The sequence below is a fragment of the Periophthalmus magnuspinnatus genome, chromosome 20 (assembly GCF_009829125.3).
Source record: "Periophthalmus magnuspinnatus isolate fPerMag1 chromosome 20, fPerMag1.2.pri, whole genome shotgun sequence".
NCBI lineage: Eukaryota > Metazoa > Chordata > Actinopteri > Gobiiformes > Gobiidae > Periophthalmus > Periophthalmus magnuspinnatus.
In genome coordinates this window covers 24369490-24389038 of record NC_047145.1, presented here as the reverse complement: position 1 = coordinate 24389038, position 19549 = coordinate 24369490, and the positions used below count along the sequence as shown (strand labels likewise).

Genomic DNA, 19549 nt, shown 5'->3' with positions numbered 1-19549 from the left:
AAACAGATCTGAAACCTAAAGAACATGGAAAGAACAAGAACAATAGTGAATATTCCACCCATGTATATATGAGTGTTCATGGTGAGAAAAAAAGGTGAGAGTGACTGAAAAACTGTTGGCTAATACTAGCTAGCTTGTGATTGTAATGTTTCTTGAGAGAGACTTGTTTAACAGCTCACTTCTTGTAGTTCCAGCTAAATCAGTTCTTTATGGTCACATTGTGTTAAACAAAGCTCAGATTAAAGTCTGAGCTTTGTTGAGATTCAGACAGAGCAGAGCCTTCAGATAACTTCACACCCCCAGGGAATTTTGGTGACAACGTATCAGTAATATCACCATGTCCTGGACCAAACTGAGACTTTACTTCACCATCTGTTTGTGTCTTTCCCTTTTAACGCTCCTGTCCCCTCGGAGGATGCGATGGTGCACCTGATGCGCGTGTCTCGGATCCTTCGTACGCCCCGGGGGAACGCTCTGCTCGTGGGGGTGGGGGGGTCAGGGAAGCAGAGTCTGACCCGCCTCGCCTCCTTCATTGCTGGGCACCAGACATTCCAGATCACCCTCACCAGGTAATAACCACACCTCAGGTCATGTGGGGGTTAGATGCACTCTCTCTCTGCTAATGTCTCTCTCTCTCTGCACCTGGTGCAGTTGCGACTGCAGTGTTAGAGGTGTTGTAGTGGTGTCACACTCACACTCACAGAGTGTGACACCACTGTTTATATAAATGGACATAGATAACCTTCTAGCAGCCGCATTCCATAGAAGATGATCCTGGGTGCACTTCTGGCTCCATCGATTCGCTCCAAAAGCCATTACCCCTCTCTCTGTAACTGCTGCTGTAAGACTCGTCATTTTGGTCTTAAAATGTTTGTATTAAACCGCTCTACATGATCTTGGGGTTTTTATTTAGCTATTTTGTCCCTAATTCAAGATATGAACATTAATGAGAGACAACTCACGAACCTTCTTTCCAGAGGTCACTTCTGCTAATGTTGTTGATTGACAGTGTTGCTAAGCACCTGCCTCCTGCTAAACCAGTGGTGCGGGCGGGAAAGGGTGTTAGCGTCAACAGCCTCACTCTTTATTTGCTATGATACTCATGGTTGGAATTCCAAATGGCTCCACATTTTCCCCAATAACTGCTATCCTCAGTTGGCTTCATTTGCCTGGAGTCGAACTGTGGGTGACGTCACCCCCCCTCAGTCCACTTCTTCATACAGTGTATGCTCACACACAGAGGTGTTCTTCTGTGATGTTGTGTCACCATCCTTGAAGCTGCATACTTGTTCAGGCCATAACCTGACAATCTCTCCTCAGGTCATACGGCTGCTCTAACCTCCTGGATGACTTTCGAACTCTGTACAGACTGAGCGGTCATCAGGGTCGAGGAGTTACCTTCCTCTTCACCGACAACGACATCAAGGACGAAGCATTTCTGGGTCAGAACCTCAGTGTTTCACTCTACAGTCTTCAATTAAGGATTAATCAATTAGACTTGGTCTCTGGCCTGGATCCTGGCTCAGACCTGGTCCCTGGTCTCAGGTCTCAGACCTGGTTTCAGACCTGGTCCCTGGTCTCTCGTCTCTGGTTTCTGGTCCCTGATCTCTGGTCTCTGGTTTCTGGTCTCTGGTCTCTGGTCTCTGGTTTCTGGTCTCTGGTCCCTGATCTCTGGTCTCTGGTTTCTGGTCTCTGGTTTCTGGTCTCTGGTCTCTGGTTTCTGGTCTCTGGTTTCTGGTCTCTGGTCCCTGATCTCTGGTCCCTGATCTCTGGTCTCTGGTTTCTGGTCTCTGGTTTCTGGTCTCTGGTCCCTGATCTCTGGTCTCTGATCTCTGGTCTCTGGTCTCTGGTCTCTGGTTTCTGGTCTCTGGTCTCTGGTCTCTGGTCTCTGGTCTCTGGTCTCTGGTCTCTGGTCTCTGGTCTCTGGTCTCTGGTCCCTGGTCCCTGATCTCTGGTCTCTGGTTTCTGGCCTCTGGTCTCTGGTCCCTGGTCTCTGGTTTCTGGTCTCTGGTCCCTGGTCCCGGGTCTCTGGTCTCGGTTTTGGTCTGGTCTCTGGTCTCTGGTCTCTGGTCCCTGGTCTCTGGTCCCTGGTCCCTGGTCTCTGGTCTCTGGTCCCTGGTCCCTGGTCTCTGGTCTCTGGTCTCTGGTCTCTGGTCTCTGGTCTCTGATCTCTGGTCTTTGGACTATGGCTCAGACCAGGTCTCTGGTCTGGACTTTGGTCTCTGGTCTCAGATCTGGTCTCTGTTTTTTACAGAGTACTTGAATAATGTTTTGGCGAGTGGGGAGGTGTCAAACCTTTTCCCTCGGGATGAACTCGATGACATCACTCAGGACCTGATCCCTGCCCTGAAGAAACACGCCCCCAAACGACCTCCAACCCCGGAGAACCTCTATGACTACTTCCTGTCCCGAGTCCGAGCCAACCTCCACGTGGTGCTCTGCTTCTCTCCCATCGGAGACAAGTTCAGGTCCAGGGCTCTGAAGGTAAACCTGGACTAAAGCAGGACTAAAGCAGGACTAAAGCAGGACTAAAGCAGGACTAAAGCAGGACTAAAGCAGGATTAAGCAAGGATTAAACCAGGACTGAACCAGAACTAAAGCAGGATTAAGCAAGGATTAAACGAGGACTGAACCAGAACTAAACCAGGACTGAACTGGGTCTAAACCTGGACTAACCCAGGACTAAATCAGGTCTAATCCGGGTCTCTGGCTCAGTTCCCAGGCCTGATCTCTGGCTGCACTGTGGACTGGTTCCATCGCTGGCCCAAAGACGCCCTGGTGGCTGTGTCCCGTCACTTCCTGTCTACGTACTCTGAACTGCGCTGCCCCCCACAGGTCAAAGAAAGTGTGGTCCTGTCCATGGGAACCTTCCAGGTACTTAACCAGAACTCAGCCAGGACTAAACAAGGACTTAAACAAGGACTAAACTAGAACTCAACCAGGATTTAACAAGGGCTTAAACAAGGATTAAACCCAAACTCAACCAAGACTAAACAAGTTCTTGAATATGCACTTACCGAGAACTAAACCAGTACTATACTAGACTGAACAGACGGACTGAAGATGTGTCAATGACTGAGAAATGTAAAGATGAAAGGGAGGGCATCTGACACAAAGGGATACAGTTAATTAATGAATTAACCACTGGATTTAGACAGAGCCTTTCAAGATGCCATAGAGCTTTACTGAGCATTATTCATTCACTCCACACTGTAGTGCTCAGTTAATATTGTAGCCACAGTTGCCATGGGACAGTCTGATGGAAATGAGGCTGCCAATTGGACCCTCTGACCACCACCAACACTCACACACACACCACATGCATACTAAGCAGTGTGGGTGAAGTGTCTTGGCTAGGGACACAACAACTAGAAGTTTTTGAAAGTGGCGTCCCACTGTGGCATCTTTTTTTTAATAAGCTGCTATGACTGGAGGATGGGAGGGCATCTGACACACTGATAGGGCATCTGACACAGTTATTTCTCTTGCAGGATGTGGTGGCTGAGAAATGCTCTGAATACTTTGAGCGTTTCCGGCGTCAGGTCTTCGTGACTCCTCGCTCCTTCCTCTCCTTCATCAACAGCTACAAACTCATCTACACAGAGAAGATCCTCCACGTGGGGACCCTCATCCAGCGCATGCACACCGGTCCTCCTCTGCTCCATCTGACCCTCTGCTCTTCTCTATCTGGTCCTCCTCTGCTCCTCTGACCCTTCCCTCTGTACCCTCTGCTCCTCTAACCCTCTCCTCTGCATCCTCTGCTCCATCGGACCCTCTGCTCTGCATCTTCTGACCCTCCCCTCTTCTCCATCCAGTCCTCCTCTTCTTCTCTGACCCTTCCTTCCGTGTCATCTGCTCCTCTAACCTTCTCCTCTGCTCCATCTGATCCTCTGCTCTTCTCCATCCAGTTCTCCTGTGCTTCTCTGACCTTCTCTTGTGCATCCTCTGCTTCTCTGACCCTGTCCTCTACTCCTCCTGGGTCTCCTATGGTTGACTCATCTCTTTTCCTCAGGTCTGAGTAAACTGTTAGAGGCTGAGCAGTCCGTCTCTGAACTCTCTGAGCAGCTGGTCCTAAAAGAGCAGGAGCTGGCCAGTGCCTCCCAGAGGGCAGACACAGTACTGCAGGAGGTCACAGAGAAGGCCCACGCTGCTGAGAAGGTCAGAGAAAGAAATGTATGGTGTTAAACATGGGGCATTATGCTAAATATTTTTTTAGCTGTCTACCATGTTATAATGTTGTTCTCTCATCAAAAACCTGCCTGAGGAGGTTTTAGATGTCATCCATGCATGTTTGAATATTTCAGTGATCTCTCCCAGGCCCTATTCAAACCCTCTTTACAGTTAGCTGTAAGATTCTGTGCAAGGCTCTCCCCACAAGCCTAGGTAACGGCATGTTCCCACACAATAAATCTCCATAAATATGAAAAAAACATGATACACTGTATACAGGGGTCCCTCGCTATATGCAATTTTTCATGCTTTTTTACAGTGTATGAGCGTGCATTGTGTCCTGCGTCCTGATTGGCTGTTGGACTGTAGACCATTGTCCATCAGTCTCCTCCGTGCCGTGTCTCCTGTACAGTACAGAATGTGTTCAGACAAATTTACATAAATGTTGGATCGCAGTGTGACTCTGAAGTGCTGTATGTTTGCAATTTGTTTGTTTTCAAAACCCACAATGTCGATGAAACGTTCTGCACCGACAAAGGCGCCTACGAAGGTTTGAACTTTGCGTTTAAACAAGAGAGAAATGTGAGAAAATGTTAATGCCTGTGTGAGAAAAGTGTATAAAGTGTGTGGTGAGGGGTTTTACAGCAAAAAACATATAGAATAATTGTAAAAAATAAAGCTGACTACTTTGCAGATTTTGCCTATTGCAGGTTATTTTTAGAACGTGACCCTCGCGATAAACAAGGGACCACTGTGCTACGACTTGACAACGTGGCAGAATGTACAATAATTTCATTAGTAAGATGCATGCTGATTAAGATTTAGTGCACAGAGCAAAGAGAGGGAGGGACTCAAGAGTGAAAAACAAAACTGAAATCAAAGCAATAAAAGGTAACATAGTGAACTAAATACGTTGTTCGTTATCACTGAATACCCCATAAAAGCAAAATACCTCCTCTTTAAAGTAATTTGAAAGCTCTCCACTGTTAAAATGCTCAAAACCATACAACAAGAGTCCAACATGCATTCACAGTCGGTCCATTGCTGTTGATGTGGTCTTTATAAACCCCACATGAATCCTGTGCTGCTCTGTGTTCCAGGTGAAGCAGCAGGTGCAGAAGGTGAAGGACAGAGCTCAGATGATTGTGGACGAGATCGAGGCTGATAAGTCCATCGCTGAGTCCAAACTGGAGGCGGCTAAACCTGCTCTGGAGGCAGCCGAGGCCGCGCTGCAGGTTACAGCTCTACTCTGTGTGTTAGTCTGGGCTCATAACCACCACATAACCACAGGGTCCTGAGTTCAAGTCCCCGAGTGTGCAGACTCTCTCAGTGTGGGGTTTACATGTCTCTTCACTTGTGCAATTTAGTTTTCTCTGGTTTCCGCCAGTTCTAGCTCAGGCATTGACGGTATCGATAAATGGACATAGCTAACATGCTAGCTGCTGCGTTCCAAACAGGAAGGGAGCATAGGCGCACTTCCGGCTCCATCGACTCTAACTCTGATTGACCTTTCCCTCTCTCTGTAACTGCTTCTGTCAGACTTGTCATTTTGGTTTTAAAATGCTCATATTAACCTGCTCTACATGATCCTGGTGGTTTCATTTCACGTTTTTGTCCCTAAATCAAGAAAGGGGTGATAATAACCAATGAGCTGGCACAGGTCTCCTGCCAGGTGACAGGTGCAGAGAGTTAACTCTGTTCTTCTTTGTCTCTTTGTTTGTCTCCTTTTTCATCTCCTTGTTCATATCCTTTTTTTGTCTACTTGTTTTATTCCTTGTTTGTCTCCTTGTCTCCCTGTTCATCTGCTTTTCTTCTTGTCTTCTTGTTTGCGTCCTTGTCTCCTTGTTCGTCTCCTTATTCGTCTCCTTATTCATCTCCTTGTTTGTCTCCTTATTCATCTCCTTGTTTGTCTCCTTGTTTATCTCCTTGTTTGTCTTCTTGTTTCCCCAGACGATCAAACCAGGCGACATTGCGACTGTTAGGAAGCTGCAGAAGCCTCCTCATTTGATCATGAGGATCATGGATGCCGTGCTGCTGCTGTTCCAGAGGAAGGTACGGCTCACCACAGGTCAGGGGTCAGGGCCGAGCTCCTGCCACACAAACAGTGTATCTACACTCAAAGCAGACTCATGTAAACAAAAGAAACACAATGTTGAAACACCTCCGCCAAATGTCGGGACCTCCGCCAAGGCACCATTCGTGTCTCTCAGATGTAGTGCCCAGACCAAGCTTCACATTCTAAAGCCCACTACACACTACAGGACTTTTGAGACAATTTTTAAATCTGAGATAAAAAGTGTGAGATGAGATTTTAAATCTTACGATCCTCGGAGCACAAAGACAACAATGAAAGCTAAAAGTAGTGAATGCTAGCACTGTCGCTTTCTGTCTCGAGTAAAGTGACTCGAATATTGCACTTACAGATTATATGCACGTCAAATTGTGTTATTGTTTTGCACAGACAGAAAGCTGTCTTTTGTTTATTATCGATGGAGCAGCCACCGATCCTTAGAACGTGGATTTATGTAAACATGAGACATGTGAGGAACTGCTCTCACCTTTTTCTCACTTTTTCCTTTTTAAAACAACACTTCAGAGTGGATTATTAGTGCTGGTTTGTAGACTGGGTGCCCAGGATTTGCAGAGAAAACACTAGGTTTTTTAATATAAGGACATGTCTGAACGCTACAGTTTAACATCAGTTTTACTGTGACTAATAAAGTCATCATTGTCCTTTCTGCTCTTTCTCGTGTTTTTGTCCTGCACTTCTGAGTCTGTCGATCTGAAGTCGGGGAGAAGGAAAACGTGGCCGAAATCCAGCAAATGATCCTGTAGTGTGTGGCAGCTTTAGGCTCTTTTATCCCACAATGACAGAGGGTAAAATGCATCACCTTTTATATTATCTTTGTATCTGTTTAAGAATCTGTGTGTTCCTCAGATTGACCCGGTGACCCCTGACCCCGAGCGCCCCTGTCCTCGTCCTTCCTGGGCTGAAGCCATGAAGCTGATGCAGAACGCTGGCTTCCTCAATTCACTGCTCAACTTCAGCAAGGTTATCACTGCACGACAGCATTTTTCAAACTTTTAGACACATATAATTTTTTAGAGTATTTTGGTCACATTTACTCTTGGAATGCAAACTGTTTTACTGATAAATATTTCATGAGAGTCTGAAAACTGTGTATTTAAAGGGCCCATATTACAATATTCTCTGATCTGTTCTAATGTTGTTTCCTCATCACAAACAGACCTGGAGTTGTGTTTTGTTTCATTCACACATGTTTAACACACAAACCCTGCAGAGTTCTTCTCTCAAACTGAAAACTAAACTCCATAAACCTTCACTAGAATCATTTGGATCATACTACTTCATGATATCACAAGGAAGAATGGAGCATTTTGAGTTTTAGAGATTAGACAGACTAATAATAAAGGGTTACTCAAACATGTGTGAATGAAACAAAACACTTTTAATCTGTTAATAAAGGTTAGAAAACAGAGCAGAGCTGAGTAAAGTCTAACAGGAAAAGCCCAGATCTGCACCAATTTGAGCCAACACCAACAGCAGCAGCTACTGTATTTAGCCTCATTTAAACTGCAGCTTTTGCCAACAGAGGGCGCAGGAACTATCTGAGTAGTGTAATTGGGGCTGAATGTGATGATGTCGTACTCTCAGAGGGGAAAGAAACAGATTTCCCTTTTGATTACGTTGTACTTTACCATGAAATATCCAAAAGGTAAATGCATAAATATTGAGCCTGATCCTTTCTATTAGTGACTAGACCCTAGACCAGACGAAGGTGTCCGAGGTATTTTAAGCCTGAACAAAGCTTCATAAAGGAGCTTTAAATAGTGTCAGGACTCTTTCACCCACATTCAGCTGTGGGGAAGTCCCTCCATTCAAACAGACCCTGCAGCTGTTCAGAGGGAGAGTGATGCTGACAGAGCCGATAATCCACAAAGACCCTGCAAATCCCGAGATCCCATCCAAGATCCAGACCAAGACCCAGGTCCTAGTCTGGTCTCAGCTGTAGGTCCACATTAAGAACAGGCCTGTCTCTGGAGTAGGGCCTATTCATAACTGCTGCATCTTTTACTGCCTTTTATGGAGATGTGCTCTGCTGCTTTGGGCCATAAACGGGGGGGCAGTGCCTTTATTAAACTTGCATTATTCATTCATTTATGATGTGGGCTCATGTACAGGGGGAAATTAGAATCTGGTGAATAACTTAAAGAGGGTATTATGAAAAATAGATTTTTTGAGCTTTCTACTAACATGCCTGAGGAGGTTTTAGATGTCATCCATGCGAGTATTTCTCTCAGGCCCTATTTGAACCCTCCTTAAAGGTTGGCAGTGTGATTTTGTGCAATGCTCCCCCCACAAACCTATGTCATCCATGCTCCCACAAGACAATTCTCCATAAATATACAAAAACATGATGCACAGAAGTAAAATACCCCTCTTTAAAGTTGCACTATGTAATTTTTCTGGTAGCTCACTTTATTTCCCTAGAATGTCCCTCACTATGGCATTAAACTTGTTTGTATTTTGGATTTTTTCAACTACTGTTGTTTTTATTATCGTTTGTCTAGTGGTGTGGCCTGCTTAGATAGGTTTAATGCTTCACTGTGGAACGTTCCAGATAAGCAAGTGGCAGACCCTCTGCTCTGAAAGTTACACAGTGCAGCTTTAATAAATATCTCTCACAGGATTCGATTACGGAGGAAATGGTGGAGCTTGTCGCCCCCTATCTGCAGATGGAGGATTACAACATGGACTCGGCCAAGAGAACCTGTGGTAACGTGGCGGGACTGTGCTCCTGGACTCAGGCCATGGTCGACTTCTACGCCATCAACAAGGAAGTGTTGCCATTGAAGGTGCAGTCCGGGTCTAGTCCTGGTTTAGTCCTGATTTAGTCTTGTCTTAACCCTCTCCTCTCCACAGTCTAACCTGGCTCTGTACATGTGTTTAATCCTAGTTTAGTTCTGGTTTAGTCCTGGTTTAATCCTAGTTTAGTTCTGGTTTAGTCCTGGTTTAGTCCTGGTTTAGTCCTAGTTTAGTTCTGATTTAGTCCTGGTTTAGTTCTGGTTTAGTTCTGGTTTAGTCTTGGTGTAGTTCTGGTTTAGTTCTGGTTTAGTCCTGGTTTAGTCCTGGTTTAGTCCTGGTTTAGTCCTGGTTTAGTTCTGATTTAGTCCTGGTTTAGTTCTGGTTTAGTTCTGGTTTAGTCTTGGTGTAGTTCTGGTGTAGTTCTGGTTTAGTCCTGGTTTAGTCCTGGTTTAGTCCTGGTTTAGTTCTTTTTTAGTCCTGGTTTAGTCCTGGTTTAGTCCTGGTTTAGTCCTGGTTTAGTCCTAGTTTAGTCCTGGTTTAGTCCTGGTTTAGTCCTGGTTTAGTCCTAGTTTAGTCCTGGTTTAGTTCTTTTTTAGTTCTGGTTTAGTCCTGGTTTAGTCCTGGTTTAGTCCTGGTTTAGACCTGGTTTAGTTCTTTTTTAGTTCTGGTTTCGTCCTGGTTTCGTCCTGGTTTAGTCCTGGTTTAGTCCTAGTTTAGTCCTGGTTTAGTTCTGGTTTCGTCCTGGTTTAGTCCTGGTTTAGTCCTGGTTTAGTCCTAGTTTAACCCTCTCCTCTCCACAGTCTAACTTGGCTCTGCAGGAGGCTCGGCTCCTCGCGGCTCAGGTTGAACTGGCCAAAGCTCAGGAGCAGCTTGACGCCAAACAGAAGGAGCTGGACCAAGTTCAGGTCAGGACACACATGCTGCTACGCGATTATCCAATCAGAGAGTAGAATGAGCCTCGCACAAGGCTCTCATTTGGGTTGCTACTTTCAATTCAGTTGAGGAAAAAAACATTTGTAGATTAGATTTTTGGAGATTTCTGATGAAGGAACCATAGAAGATTTAGATTAATGTTATAATCTGGTGTTTTGGTTAAATCCAGTTGTTTTAAACCTAAAATGTCTCTCTCTGATCTGAATGGTCATGAGCTAAACCCCAGCACCTACAGACAGTCATGACTCAGGGCTAGTGCAGCCTCTGCAGCTCAATGAGTGAATCTGGAGGTTCTGAGCTTTCACATGAGGCCTGTCCATATACTGTACTGAGAATGAGACACGCTGTATGTGTCGCAGGTTAAGGCTCTGGTCTGGTCTCTGTTCTCTCGTCTGGTGTCTTGTCTGGTTTTTGGTCTCTAATCTCTGGTCTCTGGTCTGGTCTTTGGTCTCTGTCTTTGATCTGGTCCCTGGCAATCCAGGTTCAGTTGTGATTGTTGGACCTTCTAGATCCCAGTTAGTAAAATAAAGTGTTTTTGTCCAAGGCTCTGTACGACGCAGCGATGAAAGAGAAGCAGGACCTAGAGGACGACGCTCAGAATTGCAGACGAAAAATGTCCAATGCCACTGCTCTCATCGATGGACTAGGAGGGGAGAAGGTACCGGTTTAGTTCTGGTTTAGTCCTGGTTTAGTCATGGTTTAGTCCTGGTTTAGTCCTGGTTCAGCCCTGGTTTAGTCCTGGTTCAGCCCTGGTTTAGTCCTGGTTCAGTCCTGGTTCAGTCCTGGTTCTGTCTCTCCAGGTGCGGTGGACCAGCTCGTGCTCTGGTCTTCAGGCTCAGATGGAGAGTCTTGTGGGAGACGTGCTTCTCTCCTCTGGGTTCCTGTCATACTCTGGGCCCTTTAACCAGGAGTACAGAGGTCTGCTGCAGGAACACTGGAAGAACCTTATGGAAGCACACCACATCCCCTTCAGCCAAGTGAGGACAAGGCTGATATGCAACTGGAAAATAGTTTTGGGCTTAAATTGAAAGGGAGGGACAGGTGTAGCATGTGACTATAGCCTGTATATATAAATGGATGTAGCTCACCCATAAGCCACTGCGTTCCAAACAGGAAGCTTTTGGCTGCATCAGTTCTGGCTTCAATTCGCTTTCTTTAAAAAAAACCGTCACCCCTCTCTCTGTAACTGCTGCTGTCAGAGTTGTTATTTTGGTCTCAAAATGTTCGTATTAACCTGCTCTACATGATCCTGGGTGCTTTATTTTGCTATTTTGACCATAAGTCAAGATATGAACATTAAAAACACTTCAATGTGCTGGCCTCTTTCGCCAAGGTCATCATGGTCGGGCTATCATAATTGCGATTGGAATTCCAAACATGGATTCTGGCTCCAAATTTGCCCCTGTAACTGCTAGCCTTGCCACTCCCTCAGTCTAATTTCTTTATACAGTCACGAGCAATACAGGATAAAAAGTTCAAAGTAAAGGAGCCTCCTACCAGACACAGAGCATGGGACGGTGTGAGAGGACGCAGGAGTCAGATGAAGTGAGGTGTCAGGCTTTGCTCGACTCTGTTCATAGCTTGCCATCTGACCTGGCCTGCATAAGAACAAGATCAAATCAATGGTCTCTGGTCTTTGGTTCATGGTCTCTGGTCTCTGGTCTCTGTTCTGGTCTAGTCTCTGGTGTCTGATGTCTTATACCTTGTCTCTCTTTAGGACATTGATGTCTCCTCTCTGCTGGTGGACACTGGGACCGTGGGGGAGTGGTCTCTTCAGGGACTTCCCACAGACGAGCTCTCCGTGCAGAACGGCATCATTGTGACTAAAGCCCCCCGTTTCCCTCTGCTCATCGACCCCCAGGGCCAAGGCAAGACATGGATCCAGAACCGCGAGAGAGAGCGCCTCCTACAGGTCAGAGCCATAAACTGTATAAACAAGTGGACTAAGTGAGCATGACATCACCCATAGCGTTTGATTCCAGCCAAATTAACCTCATTGAGGCTAGCAGTTATAGCGGCTAATCTAGAGCCAACTTCCACATTTGGAATTCCGACGACGTGTATCATAGCAACCAAAGAGCCAATCTGGAGCGAGGCTGTTGAAGGTGTTGTTTAAATCCAGGCTCAAAACAGTTCAGTTTAGCTGTGCATATGACTGAAAGGGTTTTATTCTGCACTTTTCTTCCTCTTCTTCCTTTGATGTTAATTTTATGATGATTATTTGTGATTATTTATGTTTTGATTTGTTATATTGTGATTTTAATGTGTTTCTTATTGTGTAAAGTACTTTGAATTACCTTGTGTATGAATTGTGCTGTACAAAAAAGACAAGCCTTGAAGGTAACACGTCTTCCCACAGGGCAGGTGCTTAGCAATGCTGTCAATCAAACCTGTTGCTAATTCAAGTTATTAATGTTCATATCTTGATTTAGGGGCAAAATAACGAAATTAAAAAGAGGATCATATAGAGCGGGTTAATATAAACATTTTAAGATCAAAATGATGAGCTTGACAGCAGTTACAGAGAGAGAGTTGACGTTTTTTCAATAGAAAGTGAATTGGAGTCAGAGCTGACGGAGCTGGAGGCGCGCCCATGGTATGCTTCTAGCATGTCATTCATACTTGAGTATTTTAACAACAAAACTCTACACTGCAACGTGACAAACCTGATGTGATGTGCAGTAGTTTCATTAGTGGGATGCACACTGTGTAGTAATAGAGCTCTGAAGGAGGAGTGACTTAGTGCAGGGAGCAAGCACTTTGTTTTCTGTGCAACGTAACATGATATCTATCAAATAAAAGGTAACATGGCGATTTATGTTATTTGCAGTTAATACTCCATAGAAGTAAAATGCCCCCTCTTTAAAGGGCTCATATTACACATTTTTTTTACCCATGTTCTAATGTTGTTTCCTCATCAGAAAAAATACCTGGAGTTGTATTTTATTCACACATGTTTAACACACAAACCCTGCGCATTCAGGCTGTGACATCACCTTGTGATGCCATGTGGTAATACAGGAAGTGCTCTACTGTGTTTTTAAACCATACACTTTCACTAGGATCATTTGATAATTTCAGCCCTGGAATTGCCAGTCTCTACTGAACTAAAGGTAAAAGGTCACTTCATGACATCTCAAGGTGGAAGCAGTTTGAGCTTTGGAGATGGAGACAGACTAATGATAAAATGTTACTCAAACATGTCTGAATGAAACAAAACTCAACTCCAGGTCTGTTTTTGAGGAGGTAACAGCATTAAAGCAGTAAAGTAGGAGCTTTAAACAAGCACACAGACACTCGGATCAGGATTCTTCTTTTCTAAGTCTTGTGGTCCTTGTACAGGTGACGTCTCTGAATCACAAGTACTTCCGCTCTCATCTGGAGGACTGCCTGTCTCTGGGGCGCCCCCTACTGCTTGAGGATGTGGGGCACGAGTTAGACCCGGTGCTGGACAACATCCTTGACAAGAACTTCATCAAGTCTGGCTCCTCCTTCAAAGTGAGTCCTGCCCTCCTTCTCAAAGGAGACCTATTCTGCAAAATGGACTTTTCAGAGCTTTTTACCATGTTGTAGTTGTTCCTCTTCTCATTCACCCTCTGAAGTTGAGTTTAGCCTGGCAGATCCAGACTGCAATCTCGTGTATTTATATTAATGGCATTGTATCATAGAACAATAAACATAAACTGTGCGCCGTTGAATGTTCTGCCTGTACTTTTGTTTATTTGTATCCCTGTGTCTCAGGTGAAGGTGGGGGACAAAGAGGTGGATGTCTTAAAGGGCTTCTGTCTCTACATCACCACCAAACTGTCAAACCCTGTGTTCAGTCCTGAGGTCAGTGCGCGTGTGGCTGTGGTCGACTTCACTGTGACTCAGAGAGGGCTCGAGGACCAGCTGTTGGGACGCGTCATCCTCATCGAAAAACAGGTAAAACCATAAATCGGAGCATAAAGGGAGTTAGACGTGAATAGACACCTAGAGTAACAAACATCTTGTGTGGTTGTAGTTACAAACAACTGGGAATTAAGGGAGTTTGGGAGTAGACTTTTTTATTTGTTATTAAATTGTAGCATCTCTTTCACATTTTAGAGGTGTTTTTATATAATGTTCCCACTCTGTCATCTGCATCACTTCTATAATCACAAGATGTTCGCCACAATTACCATGGCAACAGAATCCATGATCTCTGTAACTTTTCATACCTGGATGCGTTTCAGGAGCTGGAGGGGGAGCGGGTGAAGCTGATGGAGGAGGTGACCACAAACCGCAGGAGGATGCAGGAGCTAGAGGACAGTCTCCTGCTCAGGCTCAGCTCCACACAGGGCTCTCTGGTGGAGGACGAGTCACTGATAGAGGTGCTACAGGTCACCAAGACGACGGCCCACGAGGTAACAGTACTACTACTGCTACTACAACTAATACTGCAAGTACAAACCATGGCTCATGAAGTAACAGTACTGCTACTACAACTAATACTGCAAGTACAAACCATGGCTCATGAAGTAACAGTACTGCTACTACAACTAATACTGCAAGTACAAACCATGGCTCATGAAGTAACAGTACTGCTACTACAACTAATACTGCAAGTACAAACCATGGCTCATGAAGTAACAGTACTGCTACTACAACTAATGCTGCAAGTACAAACCATGGCTCATGAAGTAACAGTACTGCTACTACAACTAATACTCCAACCAAGACCTCGGCTCATGAGGTTACAGTACTACTATTGCTACTACAATTACTGCTAACTCACATGGCTCTTTCTATGAGTTTGCAAAAGATGAAATGTTTTATGTTTACACTAAGACGGTGTGTTGTGATTTCTGTCACAGTGTTTTTCTTGTATAATTCACTTTCTGAGGGAAAAACAAAATTATTTTCTGAGGAAAAAAAGTTTGGTAGTTAGGCTTTAAGGATGCACTGCTTAACTTGTTTGTATCTATGGAGATATTATTGCTTTGGGCTTGAACGTTCTACTACAATATGGCAATAAACATATGTATCTCCATGGAGATGTCACAAGGCCAAGTTACAGGTCAGATCTGTGTGTTTTCAATGGAATAAATGTTGGATAGATGTTTAATGCTATACTGTGTAACACTGTAGGTAAAGTAATAACATCTCCATGGAGACAAGCAGGTGACAGACCAGAAAAGTTAGGCCCTGTACCTTTAAATAGACAGATGGCATTGATAATTTGCAAGTTGTTGTTAAATCTAAAACCCACCCACTCTCAGTAAGGTGGCCGCTTCATTGTCCCTGACCTCTGACCTCTGCAGGTGAGTGAGAAGCTGTCCATCGCAGCTGAAACAGAGATGAAAATAAACCGGGCTCGTGAGGAGTACCGGCCTGTGGCCACCAGGGGCAGTATCCTGTACTTCCTGATCGTGGAGATGTCCATGGTGAACGTGATGTACCAGACGTCGCTCAGACAGTTCCTGGGACTGTTTGACTCATCCATGAAGAACTCCGGCCGCTCTCCAGTCACCTCCAAACGCATCACCAACATCATTCAGTACCTCACGCAGCATGTCAGTCAAACAACTACTGCCAAAGACATCATATTCAAGTGCTATTAAAGCAAAGTTTCTGCAAAATTGACTTTTCATGTTATAGCTGTTTCCTTCTCATAATAATCTTCTCCTGTATTTAAAGCGTAATTACTCTGTTTTAACCATTTTCACCTCCACCAGTACATGCCCACTGTGACGTACTTACTGTACTTCTGTTTTATTTTCTTAATCAATGACATGTGTCGGCACAAATCAGCAGACCGGTTTGTTTTATTAACTTGTTTTAGTTCAATATTATGATTTAAAATGTGCAAATTATAACATAATGATGTTGTGTCATAAATTATAACTATAGAGCAGACACAAGCACAACATGTCTTCTAAACCAAGTAATGACTCCAACAGTTCCCAGACCCATATTAAACTATTTTCTGATCTGTTATAATGTTTCCTCATCAAAATTGTGTTTTATTTCATTCACACACCCTGCATATTTAGCCTAAGATCTTTTCTTAAACAGAAAACACTCCACTGAACAACAGGGAAAACGTATCTGTTAACTTGAAAACTACCACTTCATGACATCACAAGGTGGAACAGAGCATTTGGAGCTTTGGAGATGTAGACAGACTAATAATAAAGTGTTACTCAAACATGTATGAATGAAACAAAACACAACTCCAGGTGTGTTTTTGATGAAGAAACAGCATTATAACATGGTTTAAAGCTCACAAGAGTCCATTTTTCGTAGTATATAGCAGCTTTAAACTATATTTGAAATAGATTTAATTTCCCTGTGTCTGTTTAGGTCTTCTGCTACACCTGCAGAGGTCTGTATGAGGAGCACACACTTCTCTTCACTCTGCTCCTCACTCTGAAGATCGACCTGCAGGCAAGAGCCATCTCCCAACAAGAGATCCTCACCTTCATCAAAGGTACAGAGCCAGAGGAGCAGAGCCAGAGGAGCAGAGTCAGAGGAGCAGAGTCAGAGGAGCAGAGTCAGAGGAGCAGAGTCAGAGGAGCAGAGTCAGAGGAGCAAAGTCAGAGGACCAGAGCCAGAGGACCAGAGCCAGAGGAGCAGAGTCAGAGGAGCAGAGTCAGAGGAGCAGAGTCAGAGGAGCAGAGTCAGAGGAGCAGAGTCAGAGGAGCAGAGTCAGAGGAGCAGAGCCAGAGGAGCAGAGTCAGAGGAGCAGAGCCAGAGGAGCACACAAGAACAGAAGAGGCAGAGGTGATATTTCTCATGTCTTTCAGGAGGAGCGTCTCTGGACCTGAACTCTGTGGAGCCTAAGCCCAAACGCTGGATCCTCGACCAGACCTGGTTAAACCTGGTGCAGCTCTCCAGCCTGCCACCCTTCTCCCACATCCTCCAACAGGTGAGGACGGACAGATGAGACTGGACAGGTGAGAGTGGACAGGTGAGAGCGGACAGGTGAGAGTGGACAGGTGAGAGTGGACAGGTGAGAACGGAGAGGTGAGAGTGGACAGGTGAGAATGGACAGGTGAGAATGGACAGGTGAGAATGGACAGGTGAGAACGGACAGGTGAGAGTGGACAGGTGAGAGTGGGAAACTGGGTGGGAAACAGTGTCTTGGTTTGAGCCCAGAGCTGCATTAAAGGGCCATATCACACTGTTTTCTGATCTCTGTTCTAATGTTGTTTCCTCATCACAAACAGACCTGGAGTTGTGTTTTGTTTCATTCACACATGTTTAACACACAAACCCTGCAGATTTAGGCTGAGTTCTTCTCTCAGACTGAAAACACTATGTTCCACCTTGTGATGTCATGTGGTGATACATAAACTGCTCCACAGTGTTTTTAAACTTCATACAACTTCATTAGAATAATTTACAGTTTTTCCACCATATTACCCAGCCTTACCTGGTGGACACTGATTGGGTGTGGTCAGTCCCTGGTGGAGTCTGATTCACTGGTTGGCTGTGCAGGTGAACCAGGGGGATCGCTGGTGGAGGGCCTGGTTCGACCAGCCTGCGCCTGAAGACGCTGCTCTGCCCGAGGGGTATGAGAGCCAACTGGACCCCTTCAGGAGACTACTTCTGGTGCGGAGCTGGTGCCCAGACCGCACCATCGCGCAGGTCTGTGGACTGAACCAGGAATAAAACAGGACTGAACCAGGACTGAACCAGGACTGAACCAGGACTGAACCAGGACTGAACCAGGACTGAATCAGGAGTAAATAGTGTGTGTTGTCCCAGGCGCGTCGGTACATCAGCTCCTCTCTGGGTTCCTCCTTCACTGAGGGTCTAGTCCTGGACCTGGAGGGTCTGTGGTCAGAGGCGGACTGCAGGACTCCTCTGGTGTGCCTGCTGTCGATGGGTTCTGACCCCACAGAGAACATCGAGAGACTCGCCAAGGCCAAGGTCTGGTTTGAATAAGACTCACCAGTATTCATCTGATAATTCATTTAAACCATGTTACCATGTTAGAACATTGTTACCTCATCATAAACATGAGGAGGTTTTAGATGTCATCCATGTATGTTTGAGTAATTTAGCAATCTCTCCCAGACCGTTCAAACCCTCCATACGGTTAGCTGTACAAAAACATAATATGCAAAAACTTGATACAGAACTGTACACTATAACTTGACAAACTTGATATGATGTGTGTAGTTTCATTAGCGGGATGCACACTGATTGTGTTGAGATAGCGCTCTGAAGAAAGAGTGAAGTATGAAATATCTTAAACATGTAAATACATTGTTTTCGGCAAATGTAGCATTTTCAAAACGATAAAAGGTAACATGGTAATCTAAATATGTTATGTGTTAGCAGTTAATGCCATATAGAATCAAAATATTGCCTCTTTACGCCTTGTTTCACCAAGCTGTCTTGTGTGTAGGGGGCAGCGTGCCGGCCTGTCTCCATGGGGCAGGGGCAGGAGGTGCACGCGCGCAGACTGTTAGCTCAGAGCTGCGCAGACGGAGGGTGGCTGCTCCTGCAGAACTGCCACCTGGGCCTGCACTTCCTGGAGGAGCTGCTGGAGAGCATCACCTGTGCACCAGAGAGGGAACTGCACCCAGGCTTTAGAGTCTGGATCACCACCGACGTCCACGACAAGTACAGACAAACACAGGACTGAACCAGGACTAAACCAGGACTAAAGCAGGAGTAAACCAGGAGTAAAACAAGACTAAACACGGACTGAACCATGACGAAACCAGGATGAATACTATGTACAGTTTGTGTTTGTCTGTTTGTCAGGTTTCCCATCACATTCCTTCAATCATCCATCAAGTTCACAAACGAGCCTCCTCTGGGTGAGTCCACTGCCCCTGTCCACAGCTGCAGATGGATGGCAGAGCCTGTGGGACTGTGACGGGCTATTGTGTTCAGGGATGAAGGCCAGTCTGAAAAATGTTGTTGTGTTCAGGGATGAAGGCTGGTCTGAAAAGGACTTTTGGGGGACTGACCCAGGAGCAGCTGGGTGTGAGTGACCTACCGCAGTGGAGACCTTTGCTGTATGCTGTGGCCTTCCTCCACACCACTGTGCAGGTCTGTTCTAGTGCTGCTTAAAGGTAACCTGCATCATCTTCAAAATAAAGATTAAGTAAAGATTGCTCAAACAAACACGAATCACTCCAAATACAACTTCGGGTGAGTAAATGGTGAGGAGAAACAATTATAACATAGATAAAAGCTCTAAAAAGCCAGGGTTCAGTCCTGGTTCAGTCCTGGTTCGGACCTGGTTCAGACCTTGTTCAGACCTTGTTCAGACCTTGTTCATTCATGGTTCAGTCCTGGTCTTAACTCTCTTTACATCAGGAGCGGCGTAAATTTGGAGCTCTGGGCTGGAATATTCCATATGAGTTTAACCAGGCTGACTTCACCTCCAGCCTCCAGTTTGTGCAGAACCTCCTGGACAACATGGACCTGAAGAGAGGAGTGGACTGGGCCTGTCTGAGATATATGCTGGGTCTGTATCCGGCTTTAAACCTGGTTTAGTCCTGGTTTATTCCTGGTTCCGTCTTGGTTTAGTCTTGGTTCAGTCCTGGTTTAGTCCTGCTTTAGTCCTGCCTTAGTCTTGGTTCAGTCCTGGTTTAGTCCTGGTTTAGTCTTGGTTCAGTCCTGGTTTAGTCCTGC

At 45.3% G+C, this 19549-nt stretch overlaps 1 protein-coding gene across 1 annotated transcript in view; it reads left to right on the top strand.

Moving 5' to 3' along the window:
* Positions 1–19549, top strand: part of dnah5l (dynein, axonemal, heavy chain 5 like) — a 67516-nt gene that overhangs the window by 41124 nt on the left and 6843 nt on the right. The window contains exons 66-91 of the mRNA XM_055230317.1: positions 415–569; positions 1321–1442; positions 2255–2484; positions 2716–2874; positions 3492–3648; positions 4013–4158; positions 5271–5405; positions 6121–6222; positions 7109–7222; positions 8881–9048; positions 9799–9903; positions 10476–10589; positions 10732–10908; positions 11649–11843; positions 13274–13429; positions 13673–13855; positions 14146–14316; positions 15214–15465; positions 16256–16382; positions 16699–16820; positions 17393–17542; positions 17663–17827; positions 18309–18526; positions 18671–18726; positions 18840–18961; positions 19232–19382. Coding sequence (XP_055086292.1) covers positions 415–569; positions 1321–1442; positions 2255–2484; positions 2716–2874; positions 3492–3648; positions 4013–4158; positions 5271–5405; positions 6121–6222; positions 7109–7222; positions 8881–9048; positions 9799–9903; positions 10476–10589; positions 10732–10908; positions 11649–11843; positions 13274–13429; positions 13673–13855; positions 14146–14316; positions 15214–15465; positions 16256–16382; positions 16699–16820; positions 17393–17542; positions 17663–17827; positions 18309–18526; positions 18671–18726; positions 18840–18961; positions 19232–19382 — 3952 coding nt within the window. The remainder of the gene's footprint in view (positions 1–414; positions 570–1320; positions 1443–2254; positions 2485–2715; positions 2875–3491; positions 3649–4012; positions 4159–5270; positions 5406–6120; positions 6223–7108; positions 7223–8880; positions 9049–9798; positions 9904–10475; positions 10590–10731; positions 10909–11648; positions 11844–13273; positions 13430–13672; positions 13856–14145; positions 14317–15213; positions 15466–16255; positions 16383–16698; positions 16821–17392; positions 17543–17662; positions 17828–18308; positions 18527–18670; positions 18727–18839; positions 18962–19231; positions 19383–19549) is intronic.